The sequence below is a fragment of the Apostichopus japonicus genome, chromosome 15 (assembly GCF_037975245.1).
Source record: "Apostichopus japonicus isolate 1M-3 chromosome 15, ASM3797524v1, whole genome shotgun sequence".
Taxonomy (NCBI): Eukaryota; Metazoa; Echinodermata; class Holothuroidea; order Aspidochirotida; family Stichopodidae; genus Apostichopus; species Apostichopus japonicus.
The window spans coordinates 25,498,676-25,519,225 of NC_092575.1; the positions used below are offsets into that span (position 1 = coordinate 25,498,676).

At 36.4% G+C, this 20,550-nt stretch overlaps 1 protein-coding gene across 1 annotated transcript in view; it reads left to right on the plus strand.

Moving 5' to 3' along the window:
* Positions 1 to 16,104, plus strand: part of LOC139981395 (phosphatidylinositol 4,5-bisphosphate 5-phosphatase A-like) — a 30,954-nt gene extending 14,850 nt beyond the window's left edge. Inside the window, exons 7-9 of the mRNA XM_071993759.1 lie at positions 2,201 to 2,338; positions 4,442 to 4,642; positions 7,890 to 16,104. Coding sequence (XP_071849860.1) covers positions 2,201 to 2,338; positions 4,442 to 4,642; positions 7,890 to 7,916 — 366 coding nt within the window. The 3' untranslated portion in view covers positions 7,917 to 16,104. The remainder of the gene's footprint in view (positions 1 to 2,200; positions 2,339 to 4,441; positions 4,643 to 7,889) is intronic.
* Positions 16,105 to 20,550: the final 4,446 nt, after the last annotated feature.

Consider the following 20,550-nt stretch of genomic DNA (forward strand, 5'->3'; position numbering starts at 1 on the left):
CAATCACACTGGCACCTTTGTTGCGAATAGATCTAGCCTTCCATAAGAAAAAGTTCAAGTTTGACCTGCTACTTGGGGATTGAGCTGACAGGAGTAAGCACAATCAGCTTATAGGTGTAACACCCTTCTTAGGTGCATGTCCAACGTAATGAGACAAATTCACGTAACAATGCACTGAAATAGGTCTTTGTGAACGAAAACGAACCCTGCTCCCACAATGGGTCGCCAACTCTCTGCTAATGCCCAAATCATTAATCTTTTTGTAAATGTCCAGAGGTAGTGGCGGCCTAGAAAGCAGAGTAAAATATTGTCCCATCGCTAATAAAGCCTGTCGCGTGTAACGTACAGACCTAGCCATTCTGTACAAAAGGCTGCAGGTACAAACTATAACTGGCACCTGGCGATGTTGTAATACAAATGGCAGCAGTAACAAATTATAACTGGCACCTGGCCATGTTGTAATACAAATGGCTGCAGTAACAAACTATAACTGGCACCTGGCCATGTTGTAATACAAATGGCTGCAGTAACAAACTATAACTGGCACCTGGCCATGTTGTAATACAAATGGCTGCAGTAACAAACTATAACTGGCACCTGGCCATGTTGTAATACAAATGGCTGCAGTAACAAACTATAACTGGCACCTGGCCATGTTGTAATACAAATGGCTGCAGTAACAAACTATAACTGGCACCTGGCCATGTTGTAATACAAATGGCTGCAGTAACAAACTATAACTGGCACCTGGCCATGTTGTAATACAAATGGCAGCAGTAACAAACTATAACTGGTACCTGGCCATGTTGTAATACAAATGGCTGCAGTAACAAACTATAACTGGCACCTGGCCATGTTGTAATACAAATGGCTGCAGTAACAAACTATAACTGGCACCTGGCCATGTTGTAATACAAATGGCAGCAGTAACAAATTATAACTGGCCCTCGACAAATGTAATGTGGAAAATAAAACATGAAAGTTTTGGTCCAGATTGAAGAATAGGATATCCCCAGATGTCATATCTCTTTACAAAAGGCATGTTCAATCCTGGAAATCTGAAAGAGTTCCACCCCAGAAAAAAATTCTAAACTAGATGAGAGACACCATTTGTGGCAACCAATACAGGTGTGCACTATGTACTGCCAGATAGGTCAAATGATGATTTGGGTTCATCCCCAGAGCTGGTGTTTTCTGATTAAACCTACACATCTCTCCTACATTGCAGCTATTGGTCGTTGTAAATATGTTGCATTTTTTTGGGACAACCAAATATTGCCGTTCAGACCGCCAAAACATAAGCTAGAGTTGTCCAGGGACAACCAGAAAAAAACAACTCCATAAACAATTTGCACTGGACTTTGACATGATTAAGGAGGTTGGTAACAAGTGTGGGAAATTGAAATTTTAGTTAATAATCAACTGCACCTTCTTCAGTTGGGAAGGTTTGTAGAAAAATGAGCAAAACTTTCAATGGGTTACCAAATTAAGGAGATAAAAATATTGGTAGTAGAAATGTTGGCAATGTTGATGAAACGGATTAAAAGTTTGTGACAAAATCAATCACACCTGTTATTGAAACACAAAAGCCCTGGGTTAATGAGCCATGCTCACTCCTCCCTCCCTCCCTCCCTCAGTGTCACAGTTCAACAGAATTAACTTGGGAAAGAAGTAGCTCAAAACTATTAATCTCCTCATAAATTCAATTCATGATAGAGTTCAGTTGGTAAGGTTTATTCAAACTTCTGCCTTTGTGTTTGTCTTAATATTGATTTCATTTATGTTTCTATTATTGATCTTGCATGATATTAAGGAAATCAATGGTATTTGTTTGTACTTGTTCGTTTATATGTCGTCAGACCCTCCCAGCCCTTTCATGATCAGCTCTAGTTTACCCAGATTTATGCTTTAATGCTTAAAAACCAGCCTTGTGTATAAGAGCAAGTTCGACAGTAGTATACTTAAAGAGAACAATTACATAAGTACCTCACTATATTAGAAATTAAAGAGTGACATAACAAACATGACATGACTCAAAATCAGGGTTAATTTAATCATAATTTTTTGTTTTCACCCATGGAGTAGAGAGGCCTGTCACTTACTGTTCCTAGAGAAATGGATATTCTTCTTATGCATGCTCTGCATATAACCAATGTTTCAATAGTATTCATGACATAGTTTCTACTTATATCTCGATAAGGTGTCTTCAGATGTCCCTCTACCACTGGTCGCGTTCGATCCAGTCGAGTCTTGGCAGAAGAATGGCATTCACCCTTGTGTATATAGTGTAGCCCCGGGAACCAAAACGAGTAGCTGGGATTGGATTGGTCTTTACAAGGTGAGGATTTAATGCTATATGGAAAGTTCTCCCTTTAATAAATATATGACTAAGATGAAGTGGAAGATACTACAAATTTGAAACCCCTTAAGATGCATAACTAGAGGCAAAAAATCCTTTTTTTTTTGGGCTCATACTAAAGTATTTTAGTAACACAAACAATTCTGTGGTTCCCATTTAGTCGAAGCAGACAGTAATCAAAGAAATTTGATGTCAAATTTAGCAGATTCTCACTGACCAGAAATATGATGCGCAAAGCTCATGAACGTACAGGTCACTGTGTTACGTCATTCTGCAGAGTGTACCGCGATCACTAAACAATAGTAATGGACTTTCTACGTACTTCTCATAAGATATTGAACCATTTAATAACTTCACTCTTCCAATAAACATGCAGCTTCAAGAGAAAGGAATGGTTGTTAGAATTGTTCCTACATTTTTCAGCTAATGTTGGGGAGCAATTCTTCAACTAAAAGTAAATTATGGTTAAAAAAACTGACTAAACGTCTGGTCATATTTCGCTGCTATTATAGGCCAGTAAACATGCTGTGCCATACAATATTAAAAATCTTGCCGCAATTGAAATGCCTACCTTGTGAAATATGTCAACATCTTGGGTATTTCTTCATTTGTTGTTGCAATTAATCATGTTTGCAGTTAGTTTCGAGTTAGTAGATGCAATATTAATCGAATCCACGAAATATAGAGCTTTGGGTATGTACTTGTCTCAATCTCGCTGTCATAATGTAATGTTTATAGAAAGTCACAACTCCATGAAAGCAGATACACAAGCAAAGGGACCACCACGGTAAAGCCCCTGATAGATTCCATATTCAATATACAAGTTTCAAAGGTTAAAAAATATGAACACTTTTACCGTCTCAGAACAATATATACATGCCTACAATGCATGTTGCAGGTGTTAGTGTGCATCACTATGTTAGCTCTGTGCGTAGTTGGTTCTGCTAAACAGAGCTAAGTCACACAGGGCCTACTGTGTATAGCAGTGTACTCTTTTGTAACATGATCTTTTTCCTGCACCTATGGGGTAAATCACGGCTGAAGATAAACAATTGAGTACACACATTAGAATAATGGGGCAATTTGGCTAATGAGTTTAGGCATATATCAGTATTAGGGAGACTTTACCTTTAGAGGGCCTCCGCATAGACAATACTGCCTATAATATGTGTTTGTGTCAAAGGTCGCTGAACATATATTCACCTGCAGATGGTGGGAAACCCCAGGAGAGAGAAAGTCTTTGCAGGTGCTACTTACAAAGTTAATCCAAAGCCTGCAATGTTTATCGTCGTTTTGATGACTGGGAAACATAAAGAACCTTAAATTTTGGTTTTCAGAAGTGTTTTTGCAACCTCCTACTACACAATTAGTTAGCATTTTGCATTTTGATATTAACGTATCATTAGCATTTTGATATTAACAGTATGACAGAGTGTTGTATCGGCGTAGTGTTAGTGCTGAATCGAATAGCGTGATCGAAATTTTTCTCAACCGACTCCGCATATGTACGTCACAGGGTCACCTGCAGTCAATTTGAGCGCTTAGGAATTTTTGCGAAAAGTGCAAATTCCTTGCCCATAAGTGTTAGGTTTGATCAAGTTTTACCGAGCCCCAATAGAAAATAATACAAAGTGCCATACATCAATGGAAAAGTACAAGTGTAAATATTCAATGTAATATAAATTAGAACGGATTAGAGGATGTCGAAAAACCACCAGCTATGCCTTTTAATTCAGCGAGTACTGAACGCTATCTAAGATTTGATGCAAGGGAATGGACATGCCGTGAATCAGTTTCAAGGTTTGTATCCTTTCACAGATGCGTTACGTTGTAGCATCTTAAATGAACCTCTATCGGGCAAATGACACAGTTTGTCATCAAAGTGAACCTTTTTGCTTTGATTTGAAAATACGTCGATAAGAACTTTTCTGAATTCGGAAGATCCAAGACTGGAAATCCTGGAGTGAGTGAGTGAGTGGAAATTTCCACTCCCCTCTTGGTTGGTAAATCATTTGACCAACTCAATGTACTATTGATTTGAAAAAGATACTTTACAAACTGATCTTTGTGTCCTCGATGCAGGTTGGCTTCCACACCATTCAAAGGCACTATTGCACTTATGTATGGGCTGTCGAAATTAGAGATAAAGAGGACCAGAAACGGACACGCTGCAATGTGAAGTTTAGTGGAACATTCCTACCCTCGGACTACAGTGCCAAATACGTTCTGTGTTATTACAGTAAAGTTATGGATCGTGTGCTAGGTGTTAGTAATGTCTTCAGGGTGAGTACAAACAAGTAATTAAAAGTAATTATGGTTAATTAGCTCTGGCTAAAAATACCAACCCCCCCCCTCGAAAAAAAATTCTCAAATGTGATTAAAGGATGTCTTTAGACGGAATGATCCAATTTGACATGTTGTAGACTGTTAATAACACCCCTATCGGTCCAGTTTGGATTTCTATAAAAAAAATTATTTGTGAGGAATGACCCTTTAAGACTGTTGAGCTTGATCAATTACAGTGACTGGACTAGATAGTCTAATGCAGATACCATTAGATCAGTTCGTAAGATGCAACACAAAATTCAATGGGAAAACAGGATTTTGTGGCCTCAATGACATGTTTCTACTGAGTCACAAACATGTCAAGGACAAATGGTTGTGAAGGTCATCCAAAGGTGCTATGTTGTTTATGTGAAGTTAAAAGAACATGTTGTTTGGTTTAGTTATCAAAGTGTATGAACAATGGATTCACATTTACATGAAGGCCTGTACTCAGTATCCAACATGGCCATCAATGTAGCCTTAAAGTAGCATTTCAGAGTACATTTTAACCATGGATATCTGGAGAGCCAGAATAGCTACAGAAGTATTACTATAACTTTGTTTTATTTTACAAAAAAGTGCTTAGACTGTAGCATTTCATGACTACCATTATGCCTAAGTCATCCTTTTAGGGCCATCTTTTAAAGGAATACCATTTTTGTGTATTAATTTTCAATCATAATTAGGAAATAACCAAAGATATAATAAAACATCAAATAATTTATTGTGAGACAATGAACTGTTCTTTGATGGATTGTTTGTAACTCATTAACTAGCAGCAAGCCAACTGATTAAAACAATAGAGAACTTTCTATAATTAGATTAAAGGGGTATCCAACTATATGTGAAAATTACATCTTGGCTCTGTTAAAAAAAAAACCAATAACCCAAACTCCATACACAGGGTTTAAAGGAACATTCAAGTTATAAGATCTGTCTAACAGTGTTAATAGTCTAGTGAATAAAGACAGTGGCATTAAAAGCAGGGAAACCTAGCATATGAGAGGCAGTGGGGTCCATCCCTGGCTGGCCAAAGTAAGGTATTTTTTTTTCATCCAGGAGAAATGCACCGTTTTTTCCCATCTGAAATGGTCTCCCAAATTGTTTAAAAAAAATCCAAACTGAGCTGAAACTGTCAATTGGATCACCGCCCAAACATTCAGCTTCTCCTACGTGCATACGTGGCAGCTGAGCATGGTAAAGTTAACTGACTTTCCAGGGACCTAGCTGTCTACACAATGAGAAGGAAACGGAAATATCACGCCGCGCGGCCTGTTTATCCAAAGTTAATGTTTAGGAGTGATGACGCAATCAAACCATGCAGGATATGAAGGAAATAGAGAAGGTATAAAAACAACTGAATAGAAATTATGAATAGGGAAGACTGTCTTTGAAAAAATTGTTTTGCGAGGAAAAGGCTGTGAAAACATGATGATGCTAGAGTTGGTTTTCGTTTACACATCTCTAGAGATTATGAACAAATTTACATGATACTGTTAAAAGTTTTCATGCTATTGCGCTAAAAAGACAAAACTTTTCTTGTATGTGGCATCGTAAACCCTTCCCATGTAAGAGAGAGGTGTAAATTGATTTGTAAAGGTTGAGCTCAGTCGCAACATACTGTAGAATATATAAGTTAGTTATAGGCACAATTTTGCCAATATTTTGTGTTTACCTAATGTCTTGTGTGAAATTTGTTTGGCCACATCTTAGATCCATCATGCCACTGGAGTGTCCATCATGTTCCATTTGTAAGGTTGCTAGTAACAAAAATAACAAGCAACAATTGGGGAAAGTGTCTGCCTTGCCAGGTTTGATTTGAGGATGTCTAATTGATAAGCAATAGACAAGATAATGCACAGCTCCCCTCCAACAGTTTTTGGTATTTATAAAATTGTGACTTTTATGTTCCCTCCCATTCAGAAGACACATTGTTATTGTTACTTTCAAGTTACTCTAATATATATTTATTGTTAAAGGGAATGACGCACAGCTGCAAGAGTATGCACTGTACATGTACTAATTCCAATTAAGATCATTTTATCTGTTGTACTGTACTGCCAGTCTGTTCAGAACATTAATGCTGAACATTTTAATGCTCTTTGCATTATATTGACCTGATTGAAGGAAGGCCAATTAATCTGATGTTTATTATTCAGGTAATATTATTCATTCACTGTTAAAATGAGTGGTCGCAGTGATCTGTTACTGTTGTGACAGTGAGCAGATGGTTGATTGGAAATGCTCTTCACTTACCTGTCCCTCACCACAATTACACTCTCATCAGCTGTGTGCTTTAATTGGCATATTGAAAATATCTTACACTTGTGACAGTGAGCAGATACTTGATTGGAAATGCCCTTCACTTACCTGTCCCTCACCACAATTACACTCTCATCAGCTATGTGCTTTAATTGGCATATTGAAAATATCTTACACTTGTGTCATTGAGCAGACACTTGATTGGAAATGCTCTTCACTTCCCTATCCCTCACTATAATTATACTCTCATCTACTGTGTGCTTTAGTTGGTATATCTTACATATCTTACCCTTATGTCAATGAGCAGATACTTGATTGGAAATGCTCTTCACTTACCTGTTCCTCACTACAATTACACGCTCATCTGCTGTGTGCAACATATCTTACACGTGTCAGTGAGCAGATAGTTGAATGGAAAATGCTCATTTACCTGTCCCTCACTACAAATTCACTCTCATACTGTTTGCTCTAGTTGTGGTATATCTAACATATCTTGTCCCTATGTCAGTGAGCAATTTATTGAATGGAAAATGCTCATTTACCTGTACCTCACTACAATTACACTCTCATCTACGGTGTGCTTTAGTTGGTATATCTAACATATCTTACCCTTATTTCAGTGAGCAGATGGTTGGATGGAAAATGTTCACTTACCTGTCCCTCACTACAGTTACACTCTCATCTACTGTGTGCATTAGTTGGTATATCTAACATATCTTGTCCCTATGTCAGTGAGCAATTTATTGAATGGACAGTGCTTCTGTTCATCACAAGTACTCACTTCTCTCTACTGTGCAATGTACCCTAGCTGGTAAACCTAACATTTTCAATTTTATCCGTTACTAAAACACATTTCATTCTACCTGCAGTTTGCTTCAGCCCTATCGTGCGATTAATTTTTTATTCCAGTCCTTGTTGAATATTCTAAATATTCTTCTTTCAGATCAGGGCACCCAATGACACCACATAGCTGGCCTTAAAGATGACAAACGAGTTTGTGTTGTATCGTGCTCGTAATGGTTTCAGACGTCCGGTGCGATGTAAACATGCAGTGCTGCCCTCTTCCTCTACATGACGAACGTTCGTACCAGTTTTAATTTCTAATTAACTGACAATGTCATCTGTGACCCAGTCTCTCCATATGTTTATTGCACAAGTCGTTACTTTCACCTTCTTTGCCTTATTTGTACATCTTTTCTGTCATCTCTGTTAAATTGTTAACAAACAAGATTTCATGACTTTTTATCTCAATGTTCAAAGGATAGAAACAATTTTTTAATAATGGTAAGCAAGAGATGAGGACTTATTATTAATATTGTTTGCTCTGGATTTGAGAGCTGCATCCTAATTTGTTATATATAGCTTTGTGGTGGTTGCTTGGTGGGTCCAGTTATTGCATGCTTTTATTTGCACATATTTATGTTATCATTCATCTTCAGTCCAGCATACGCTACCAGTAAAGACATGTTGTCAAATTAAGTGCTCAGTCATTCCCAAGCATTTCATAATAAATTTAACAATTTCTAAAATTTTCAGCTTTTGTAGGTTTTTTTTGTATATGTTTTTTGGTGCTATATTATAATTGAATACAATATTTTAGGCTGCAAAATAGTGTCTTGATTTACCTTGATATTTGCAGGAATTTTTATCTGTCTTTATCTATTGCGGGTAAACTCAGTTGACCAAAAAGCAAACTTTGTGCCACTTAGAGAGATAGGGGATGGGTGTTGAAAGGGGTGTAATGTAGTGTGGTTACAGTGATGAGGACTTGTAATACCAAAGATAGCAGAACAGCAATCATATTCTGTCATTCCAGTAGGAGAACCCAGTGTAGTACAGAACCTATAATTTTCATTTGTAAGGAACTATTTTCTGTTGAGATCAGTTTTGTCTTTTTCACAAGATGTTTAATAAAACAAAACCTGTTTACTTTTTGATTTCTCGTTCTTGGTTTTCGTAAGGGACCAAGCTCTTATCTACTCAAGGAATAACCTACTTATCAGCATGAGATATGATGGTGCTCATCAACATGAGAAATGTTCCTGCAACATTTTTGTTAAGAACATAGAATGTTTTCCTTGAGCGAGAATCATTTCTCATCCGAATCAAAACTTTAAGACTTTTAATAAATGTAGGATTTTAGATGCTGCCATGTAATTTAAAAGTGCTTTACTGCTTGGAATATTATAAATGTTAGATTTTAGATGCTTTCAACTGTTTTAATTATATATTTATATTTTTTTTTAAGATTTTACAATGGTTGTTGACCTTTATCAAAAATGTATGTTTAGTTCCTTTTCATAATAATATCAGTATATATGGGAAGTATCTGTTAAGGGATTTTCGTACATTTTTGATATTTCAGAATTTTACCTGAATGTTAGAATCAGGCGATAGTTGTTATTCCCTATGAACTATTCATTCTACAAACCGATTTCACCGTTTTTTGGGGGGGGGAAACGGAAATCTTTTGTCCCATTTTGAATGCATCTATAATTGTTCCTTTTCCTGTTAAAAGCTGGTTTACGGAACCAGATTAATTGAAAAGGAACAGACTGCCTTACACAATATAGATCACAGTTTTATAGTCAGAATGGTGTCTTGTTTGCACGATGACAAGATATGCAACCCTTTGTTGCTTTAGTTTGAGCAAAACAGAGTTATTTATGAAAAAGTTGCCTTCAGCAAAACTCTCTTTCTCCATCAGTGTGCTGCATATGCTGCATGGTCTCTATACATACACTGTGTTGTAGTATTTAATGGTTGCCTCCTAAATTGACCTTCATTATGATTAGATCTGTGTTTGCATCGATACAGTGCCACGTTTGACAACAAACTCACGCTAGTGTTTTTGCTGCACAAGGCAACTTATCTGTATTAACACCTCCATGGATAATACACCCTAAAATATTCACTTTGGTTGTCTGATTTGTGTAGGATTCAATAGCCTAGTCTGATGGTATAATGAGTAAAACAAATTTTCACAAATGGCAATTCTATCATTATTTGTGCTGTTTTGGTGAATTTAGTGACAAAAAAAGAAAAGAAATAACAGAGGGAAAATAATTCAATGGGCAAAGAGTTGAAAATTTTAATCCTGAACAAGTTGCAATACAAAAGTAGGTATTCAGTGGGTAAGAAAATTGTATTCAAGATACTTGAAATAGATACTGGATTTTAGGTATAAAGTTTTTCATTCCTTCATGAAAGCAACTATGTGAATGTCTGCTATGGTGATAGCATTGGCTTGTGTACGTATGTCAGTTGAGGTCAATAGTTTTCAAAACCATTAACGCTTCATAAACATACTCAATCAACTATAGCTTGGGCTCAGCCTTGGGATAATCTTACTCTCGGCAGGTGCATCTTAGTGATACTGACATTCATTTTGAGGTCAACAGTAGACAAAATCTGAAATATTGTATAATAACTGAATAAATCTACCTCGAAGACTCCTGGGCTTAGAGTTCAAAGGTTATTTTAAGGTTACCATTGACCATAAGCTGAAGACTATTTCAACAAACTTACTCAATTACTACAGTTTGGTTATATATCCTATTTTTTCAGTATTAAGAGGCCCTTAATGAGTTACACATCTATAGTTTTGGTGAAGGTGAAAGGTCAATTGAGGTCAGCAATGGTCAATAGTGTTCCAGACTAATTACAGCTTTGGTGAATCTACTAGTACCCAGTGTGTAGATGCCTCTTAATAGGTTCTTGACAGTTAATGTATTTCTTGGAGGTCAAATGTCATCTGGAAGTCATACAGTGGTACAATCCTAATCATTGGACTTGCCAGAACTGAGTAATATGTACTGTATACTCTAAGATGGTCATGGAAGCTGGAAATATATCAGTAGTTGTGAATATGACTTGAATTCTTAGACAAATGTAACTCAATCACTCTACTTTAAGCAGGTTATTTATTCAACAAGAAAAAATGATGAAAGTTGTTTATTATACTATATAGGCATATAAAATGCATTATAACACATGTATGCATGCAATGAGTATATAATTACCTGCATGTCCCTTGGTGATGATGTTATTTATCATATTAGCTGATATGAGGAGCAACTCACTCCACAGTAATACTGTGTGTCCATTCCACCTCAGGAATACCTTCTGTCTACCTTGTATATATCTGGTATACTTTTTATGCACTACTGTATATGTGCTCTGTTATGCCACAGATGTATGCTATTATAACAGTTCAACTTATTATTATTATTAAGTTTATTTTTAGTTAGCATGGTAATAACACCTAAATTGTACCACACTTTGTACATATCGGGGCATATTATATGCATAATGCATGAAGATAAGCATACCAGCCATCTTAGTTAAACATCCTACAATGTATGTATGTATGCGCGTGTGTGTATGTATGGATGTATGTACAACAAACTATACATTATTTGCCCCATATTGCTGACCTTTCTACCAAAGACCTATAAACCTTTGATTTTCATGATGATAACGTCTCATTTTTTCGCTTAGACTACCTACTCTTCCCTCAAGAATTTCATTAATATGTATTACCACTGTCTTTAAGCCTAGTTATTTAACAATGCAAATTGTACATCATGTGTCAAGGTTAAGAACCTTACTGTGAAAAGAAAAAGGTATTACAAAGATATTTAGTCATTTGAAAATGCTACATGTAGGTTACACCACCCACTTTATAGTCTTCATGGTTTCATATGAAGTAAAGTTAATCTAGCAGTCGTGTTACTCTAAGCAATGTTGGAGTAGACATCTGTTGCATGGCATATTTGAGATGTTCAATAGTTCATATAGACTGATTACATATTCGTGAAAACTATCAGTTGATCAGAAGAACTTGGCAACTTCTATCCCCTTCCCAAAACCCACATCAAGAACAGAGATGTATAAAAAAAAAAACATTTCAAAGTTTGTTTTATTCTTTCCTATAATTATTTGCAAAAGGAAATGAAAGGGATGCAAGAAAGTTTAAGTTTTGGTTAGTTTAACAAAATATCTCTGACATACAACCCAACCCTTCACACATTTCAAATAATTCCATTGCAATTGTTTTTAGTTTAAAGGGTGTGAAGACTCGCGCGTGCACAAAGAAACATCTCATGCCGGTAATCTGACCTAGTTTCGAATGGGGTGAAACAGAAGTGTTAGACACCACCATCGATCCCAGAAAATACACACACAGCTTGCTACAGTTGGTAATTAGACACTAGTGTACAGTCAATACATACAGCTACGGTCAGTACCCACAACACAGTCACCATAGCAGTATTGGACATCTCAGGTCTAGATAAAAGATAACAAGGTATCACGTTTATTACTGTCTGCATTTTGTAGCGACAAGAAGAAAACCTCACTTGCAAGCAATGGAAAGTTAACTCTTTCAGAGCGCGGTTTGAGGCGAGTCTTCAATGCCTTTAACAAAATATCGCTGACATACAACCCAACCCTTAACAAATTTCAAATGATTCCATTGCTTTTCAATAAAATAAGTAAAATTAATAACTTCCTGCAGAGGTAGTTATTTTCCATGACTTTAAGCAGTTGTACGGCTTGTAAAGGATAGCTGAATGGCTGGTAGCTGGCACTGCATGTGGAGGAGTAGCAAGTTGGCTAAAAGGCTCATTTTGAGGTTTTGTACCAATTGCAGGGATTGCTGAATACAAGATTGATCTTGGATTCAATGAAAAGCATTATATTGCAGGACTCATTTTTTTGAATGACGTTTTGGGACAACCAGGTCTTACTGTTGGGTTGTCCGAACAGCTAATTTATTTGTCTGATATATTAAAGTATAGTAAAATAACAAACAAAAAAATCAATATATGCACTGTAGGAGTGGTGTGTAGGTTTGGTGAATAGAACACCAATATATACACTGTAGGTGAGATGTGTAAGTTTGGTGAATCAAACACCAGCCTTGGGTCAGTAAAAGTCTCCTTTTGGGGGGTTCATAGGCCTACATCTATGCTTGTTGTATATTAGTATCTCCAAACTGATGGAGGTTGGTACCACTTTATCGTTTCACCTATTTGGTTGTATTCAGTAATAATGCAACTAGTCGTCTGCTGATCTTGGTGAATCCCAGCAGGAATTTGGTCTTCTGGGATGACCAGACCATTAAATAATTTGTCCTGAATAGATCAAAGTCTCAAAACCATGTTTTTTTGTTGGTGTTTCTAGTGCCACTTGAGCATAACATTGCAAATAAACTCTGCATTAGTTGTGATGAGCAGTGAAGTTCAAAGTAGTCTTACGGACTAGACGAACATTAATGATTAAAAATGGAAATGACAAGAAGGAAATCACGTTCATGTTTATTCTTCAAATCTAGAAGTATGTAGATCATCTTGGAATTTGTGGTGACTGTTGAAACGATTAAATATTTTACTCCTAGTTTTTTACTTTGAGCTAGCTGAATGTCAAATAAGCCATCAGTGTGAACAAAGCGAAGTAAAGGTTGTGAAGACCAAGGGAAAATATCTTCATTAAAAGTACGCATGATTATTAAAATTGGTTTCTTTTATCGTTTTAATAGCAGATGCTGAAACTCACTGTAATTTGATTCATCTCATATCAGTGCTTTATAAACCTGGAGTTTGGACAAATTGAAATGGAGAATGACAAACAAACGATAAATGTATCAAATTAATTAGTTTGTTCATTGTTTCAATAGTATAAATAAAGCCCTAAATTTCAGTAGTACAAAATGCTCATTTAGATGATATCTGTGTTCTACTACTTCTTCCCCACCCCTGCCCCCCCCCCCAAGAAAAGAAATACAAATAAGAAATAAAATGTAATGTGTACAAATAGCATCAAGTTAATAGAAAGTTAATCAAATTTTAGTTAAGGTAAGTCATGTGTGATGTATACTATACAACATCAGTGCTACTGATGAAATAGCATGTCAAATATGTTTCTTACTAATAGGGCATAAAATGAGCTGGTACAATTTTTATATGTACAGTAGCCTTAATGTTTTTCCCTTAATTTTTCTTCCAAAGTGATGTGTTTCTGCCTAAACTAGTTTTCAATCTTCCTTTCATGTATCTACAACAACATACAGATTCAAAAGGATTCATAAAGAATCAACATTTTAAATGTGTTAAGTTGTAAGAAGGGATAAAAAAAACATTTGCATTCAATTTTATTAATTTTTATCCAGCTCTCTCCAGGACATTTTAAAAACTGAGATGGTAGTCATATTTTTGTCTCCTCTTTACTTTTATTAATTTTTTTTTTGGTGTATAATAATATATCTTGATGAGCCTATTGAGTTTCATTTTCATTCAGTTGCCTTTTTTAATGTCTTTCCTTTCTTTGTTTCCATGGCAACATGCTAGAACGTAGGTGGTATACAGAGGTGACATATTGATTGTTAACGGGAAAATAAGTGCAATGATTTTACAATTTATATCGATAGGGAAGAACGATGTATATCGGGAAGATAGTAAATGTCCTGTCACCAGAAGAGTTTATGAGAGTTTGCTTATATTCATATTGATTAATTTGATCCCTTTTACATGGTTTATATTCTAAAATATGTACCTTGTATTTATGATGCTATTCATTAAAACAGTAAGATAAATACTTCATTAGGGGGAAGGAATAAAATGAAAACAGATTATGTAAATTTTACTTTACTATAAAAAATCTTCTGCAACAAGACTGTTTCTTTTTTTCTATCTTCCATTAATCAAATACACTGTCTCTTTTTCATAGTAAAGGAACAGTGTGGGCAAAAGACTGATTTATGCAAAAATTTCCAATCGAGAAAGAAATATTGTGAAGTACTTTAATATGAAGGGGTTGGTGGTTGTATCAACACAATATTAAGCTAAAGTACTAAATATGCAAAGTACATTATACCAGAAAAATGAGTGAATTCCAAATGTTGATTGAACAGTATCATTTAATTCCAAAGTTTGTCCGTACTCACCGATACAGTTTACCCTTTTGATGTTGAATCTGCTAATAATGTTATGTAATTAATACTTAAAAAGATAAATCTACTTAAAGATTAATCAGTGTAACTGATAGACGAGGAATATGTGCCTTGCACCCTGGTGAAGGTTGCATTCATTTCCTACATATCGTTTGCAATTACAACGTCTGATGTTCACACGTTCTGTGCCAAAAGTGAACTTTGAAGCAACCAGGAGTGATGTCATAGATGCAAAGATTTGATTCCTGTAAGGTACTGTTGGAACCCTGTCAAATATATAAGGTCTAAACAAAGTGAACAAGGAAGCAAAACCAACATTTGATGTCTTTGTGAAACTGTGACATCACTGGTACTCACTTCAAGTTCACCTATTGTACAAACGGTGGCAATCTGAACCATTAATATCTTGAAAACGCAATGTAAAGTTCATCAGGGTGTTAGAATAGGTTCCTCTTTCACTGCCCAAAATGAATTCTGGTTTGGACTATTCTATCAAGATATCTTGAGCATGTAGTTAGGAATGCTGAGCTTTGTCTAGAATAAACCATTCCGTAAAGTAATCTAAACCTAAAGTACGTAAACCTATTGTATGTGAACCTACAGTACGTGCACCTACAGTTCGAAAACATACAGTACGTAAACCTATAGTACGTACACCTGCAGTACGTAAACATATAGCAGGTTAACCTATTGAACGTAAACCTATAGTACGTAGACCTACAGTAGGTAAACCTATAGTACGTAAACCTACAGTACATAAACCTGCAGTACGTAAACCTATTGTACGTAAACCTATTGTACGTAAACATATAGCAGGTTAACCTATTGTACGTAAAGCTACAGTACATACACCTGCAGTACGTAAACCTATTGTACATAAACATATAGGAGGTTAACCTATTTTACGTAAACCTATAGTACGTACACCTAAAGTACGTACACCAGCAGTGCGTAAACCTATTGTATGTAAACCTATTGTACGTAAACCTGTTGAACGTAAACATATAGCAGGTTAACCTTTTGAATGTAAACCTATAGTACGTGCATGTGAGGTAGAAGTTTGTTACGTAAAGGGTTGTATCACATGACCTTGTTATTTTATATATCTTATTCTTTTCTTGCATTTGCTTATGAAAAATGTGATGACTTTATTCATGGAGTGTACACTTAAGAGAATGTGAGAAGTAATAAAACTGTAAGGTAAAAATATGTATTGTTTGCTGCTTGTTTTTTTGACATTGATTCATTTGTTTGTATCATCAGCATCATAATTATAACATATTTACAGACATTAAAGTTGTTTGAGGAATTGCTCTAAAATTGCCATGATTAAAGATACCTTGATTATTTTAAGGAAATTCACAAGCAAACAAACCAGAAGGAACAAACCAGACACAAATATTGGCCCTAAACACATAAATAACAAAAATGAATAAAATAAAAGAGAAAACAGACACAGAGAAAAAAGGAATAAATGAAAGAAAAACGAAATAGTGACATTCAGGGAATCCCTCGGTATGTTGCCTTACCCAGTCCCATACCCACTACTTACCCCTCTACCTCAGACAATTTCAAATAGCTACACCTCATTGCACTTCAGAAATCTTACCTGAAAATTAATTGCATAGTTTTTCCTGTAACTGAATTTCTTGAATATCATGAGAAGCTAGATACAACTGACATCATTACACTTAATCTGTGTGTGCCGTGGGTGGAGGGTCGGGGTGGGTAGGGTTGGATGGGGTGGGGAGGGTGAGCAGTGACTGAAGGGACTTGGACAAGGAAATTTCACCTGTTTCTACGTAAGTGGTTATCATTTATACATGCTCAGTTAAGTCTTTGTTTAGATTACACTGTACACTCTACGTTCAACTTTGCGAACTTACACCCACACATTGTTGAGTTAGAATAGGGTTTTCAAAAGCACTACAATAAATGACATATTTTTAATGGGATTTGTTTTTGTTGAAGTGTTCAACTGTAAATACTTGATTTCAATAGAATAGTTGAGGTCGTGTGAATAGGTGTTCCGGTTTGCAATTTGAGGTCATTGTAAACCACGCGAACCACTCCCCTTTACTGTAAGCATATAAGGTATAGCACGGTTAGGTGTTCCTTGGATATATATGGCCCAAATATTTAACAACAAATAAAAATCTGTTCATCATCGCCAAAGTGGACACATAGCTACTTGAGATGTCACTTCCCTAACTTGTAAAAAAATTGTGAACAGGAAGTGTATCCTTCGCCACCGACGACCGATAGACAAATTAGACTACTTGCGTGCTAACGTGGACGAAAGTTACTAAAATTAACTTATATTCTTGTCATGGAAGGATTGGGCGGTCGGTTGGCTACATAGATCGTGGCCTATGCGCAGTGGCGTCGCCAAGGGGCAGGGGGCACGTGCCCCCTGGAAAACCTAGTGCCCCCTCCCCGAGTGCCCCCCATTTGAGATTTGGGTTGGTAAAAAAAAATATATATATATATTTTGTTATATTCAACTTCCATCATCTGAGTTGGTTTTTCATAAGGACAAAGAAGCACAGTAATTCGTATTTTCTTCAATTCTATATTTGTGGACCCATATATTACCCTTGTTGTGTAGGGAGTGCAGAGGTCATTTGAGGTTAGATGCTTGTAGGAACAAATGGCGAATGTTCACACCTGCATACTGAGCCATGCTCGATGTGTGATCAAACTTTGGATTGCATGGTGAGATCGCTGATAGCTAGAGCCAATAACGATGCTGGAACCTGTTACATCTTAATAGACAATGGGAGAAAACGAGAAGGACAACAAAGGAGTCGGGGGTCATGCACACATTAATTCAACAAATGTAGGTTCTATTGATAGGGTTAGGCATAATCAAAATAGCAATTTCTGGAGATATCTTCAGATCGAATTTAGCATCAAATGTGGCACCATTTTGCATCTAGCCCATCCTCCGTATGCAAAAATTTTCCAAAGGGGAGGGGGCACCCCTCCCCTTAGACCCCTCCCCCAGGAGGGCGATCCGTATCCACCTAAGTGCCCCCCATCAAATGCTGGTGCCCCCTGTGCCCCCCCCCAGACTGAAAAGTCTGGTGACGCCACTGCATATGCGCCGCTGCGGATCCGATGTGCCAAAGCCTCGCCGCCAGGTTGAGGTCGAGAGAGCCAGGTTTTCCCCTTTAATATTTTCCCGGGTCACCCGCAAGCTATCGACTCCGGCTCCCGGGATGTGTTTCTTTTGCGGTGCTTTTGTTTCAACTTCATTATCGACACTGCTTCATGTACCAAATTTAACACAATCGTGTTGTTCATTAGCTTTGACCAGTCACGTGTTATTGTGAACGCCATCCAACAATTTGAAGGAAAAAAATGCTCATTCTCTTTATACAGGTAATTAGTTCTCAGGGGTGTCTGAGTGACCAACACTTTAAACTGAACTACAATTCATTTAATGAAATCAAATAGGAAGGTGCCTGATTCAATCGTTAGTGATCTCACTTTGAATAATTAAATAGCGACTGGTCTGCACTGACAACCCCCCCCCCCCTACATCTCTTACACTCCCGTACACTTTAAGATTGCCAAATTGAAATGTCGTCGTACACGCCACTCGTTTAATTGTTCGTCTACTTCCCTGCCTAATCCACTTGCGTTAATTCTCAATATTGGGGCCGACGGAGCCGGTGAGTAGAGAGAACGGGTGTCTACCAACAAATTCTGACCCTTTTCATAAACTATAAGTACTCCTATTTGTTAACGTTAAAAAGTCCCATTTCGTTATTTTATAATGTGCCTGTTTTTGGGGGGGGGGAGAAATGAAGTAAAATATAATTAAAAGGTGCCGTTGTGTTGGAAACATTCAACTACACTGTAATTTGTGGTACAGAATGCATAGAATATCCATTTTGTCTGGGATTTTGATGTTTTTTTTGTCATTTGTCCCCTCTAAACAAAGTCAGATGTCCCATTCTCCTCCTTTTGGGAATTTGTGTTCCACCCCTAGCCGCCCCCTAGCAACATATTGAACATTCCAGCATCGCCTCTGGTTTAATACCACTTCGAAGTCCCAGGAATGTTGTCGGGGAGGATCACATCCACGGAGGAATGCATGTAAAATTACATAATTTGACACCATTACTATAGATAAATGATGAAATGATATTAATAAAAATTATATGATGATATTAGATTGATGCAATGATTTCAGTGATAAGTGATCAATATGTATTTATGACTGTTTTATGTATGTTATACTGAGATGGAGTGAACTCCAATTCCTTTTATGGCTAATAAAGATTCTTGTATCTATATCTTATATCTTATATGATTGGCCGGTCACAGTATGGTCATCAATTGAGGAAATGATATCACTGAAGATTAGAACATGACAGTATGATCATGGATTGGAGAAATGATATCACTAATCATTGGACGACGTCAGTATGGTCATAAATTGATGAAATGATATTACTAAAGATTGGATGATGACAGTACGGTTATAAATTGATGAAATAATATCAGTAAAGATTGGAACATGACAGTATGGTCATGGATTGGAGAAATGATATCAGTAAACATTGGACGATGACAGGATGGCAACATGGTCATAGATTGATGAAATGATATCAGTAAAGATTGGGCGACGTCAGTATGGTCATAAATTGATGGAATGATATCACTAGAGATTAAAAAATGACAATATGGTCATAGATTGATGAAATAATATCACTAAAGATTGGAAGATGACAACCATGATGAACATGGATTGATGAAATGCCATCAGTAACGATTGGAAAACGAACGTATGGTTATGGATTGAGTGAATGTTATCAGTAAAGATTGGATAAGGAAACTTAAAGTATGGTCATAAATTGATGGAATGATATTAATTAAAGATTGGATGCTGACAACATGGTCATAGATTGATGAAATGATATCACTAAAGATTGGTTGATGACAATATGTTCATGATGACAATATGTTCTTGGATTTATGAAATGATATCACTAAAGATTGGACGATGGCATTAAGGTTATAGATTGATTAAATGATATCAGTAAAGATTGGAGATGACAGTATGGTAATGGATTGATAGAATGATATCAGTAAAGATTGGATGCTGACTGCATGGTCATAAATTGATGCGGAATGATATCACTAAAGATTGGATGATGACAATATGTTCATGGATTGATGAAATGATATCAGTCAAGATTTGACGAAGACAGTAAGGCCATGTATAGATTGAACCATATTAGTAAAACTTGGACGATGGTAGTATGGTCATGGACTGATTGAAACATATCAGTGAGAGTAGATGATGACTGAACGATCGATTGATGAAAATATTGGTAAGATGATTGAAATTGGATCGACAGGATACTTAATAAACAGTTTATACAATAGATATCGTTTACACGTTCAAAACAACTTGCTTATTAAAGGTGATTACTTCTTTAACAGGTACACCATTGGTTTACCATGCGTGAATAACTGTGTATAGGAATACTGATAGAAGCATTAAATAATCAAAACCGTATCAGACAATATTCAATTACCGAGGCATTGTCCTGTAAGACTTTTAGTAAAGCAATAGCAAATCCAATTAAAGTTAATGGAAGTTTATGTATTGGTTTAAAAGGTTAACCATTAAAGTTAC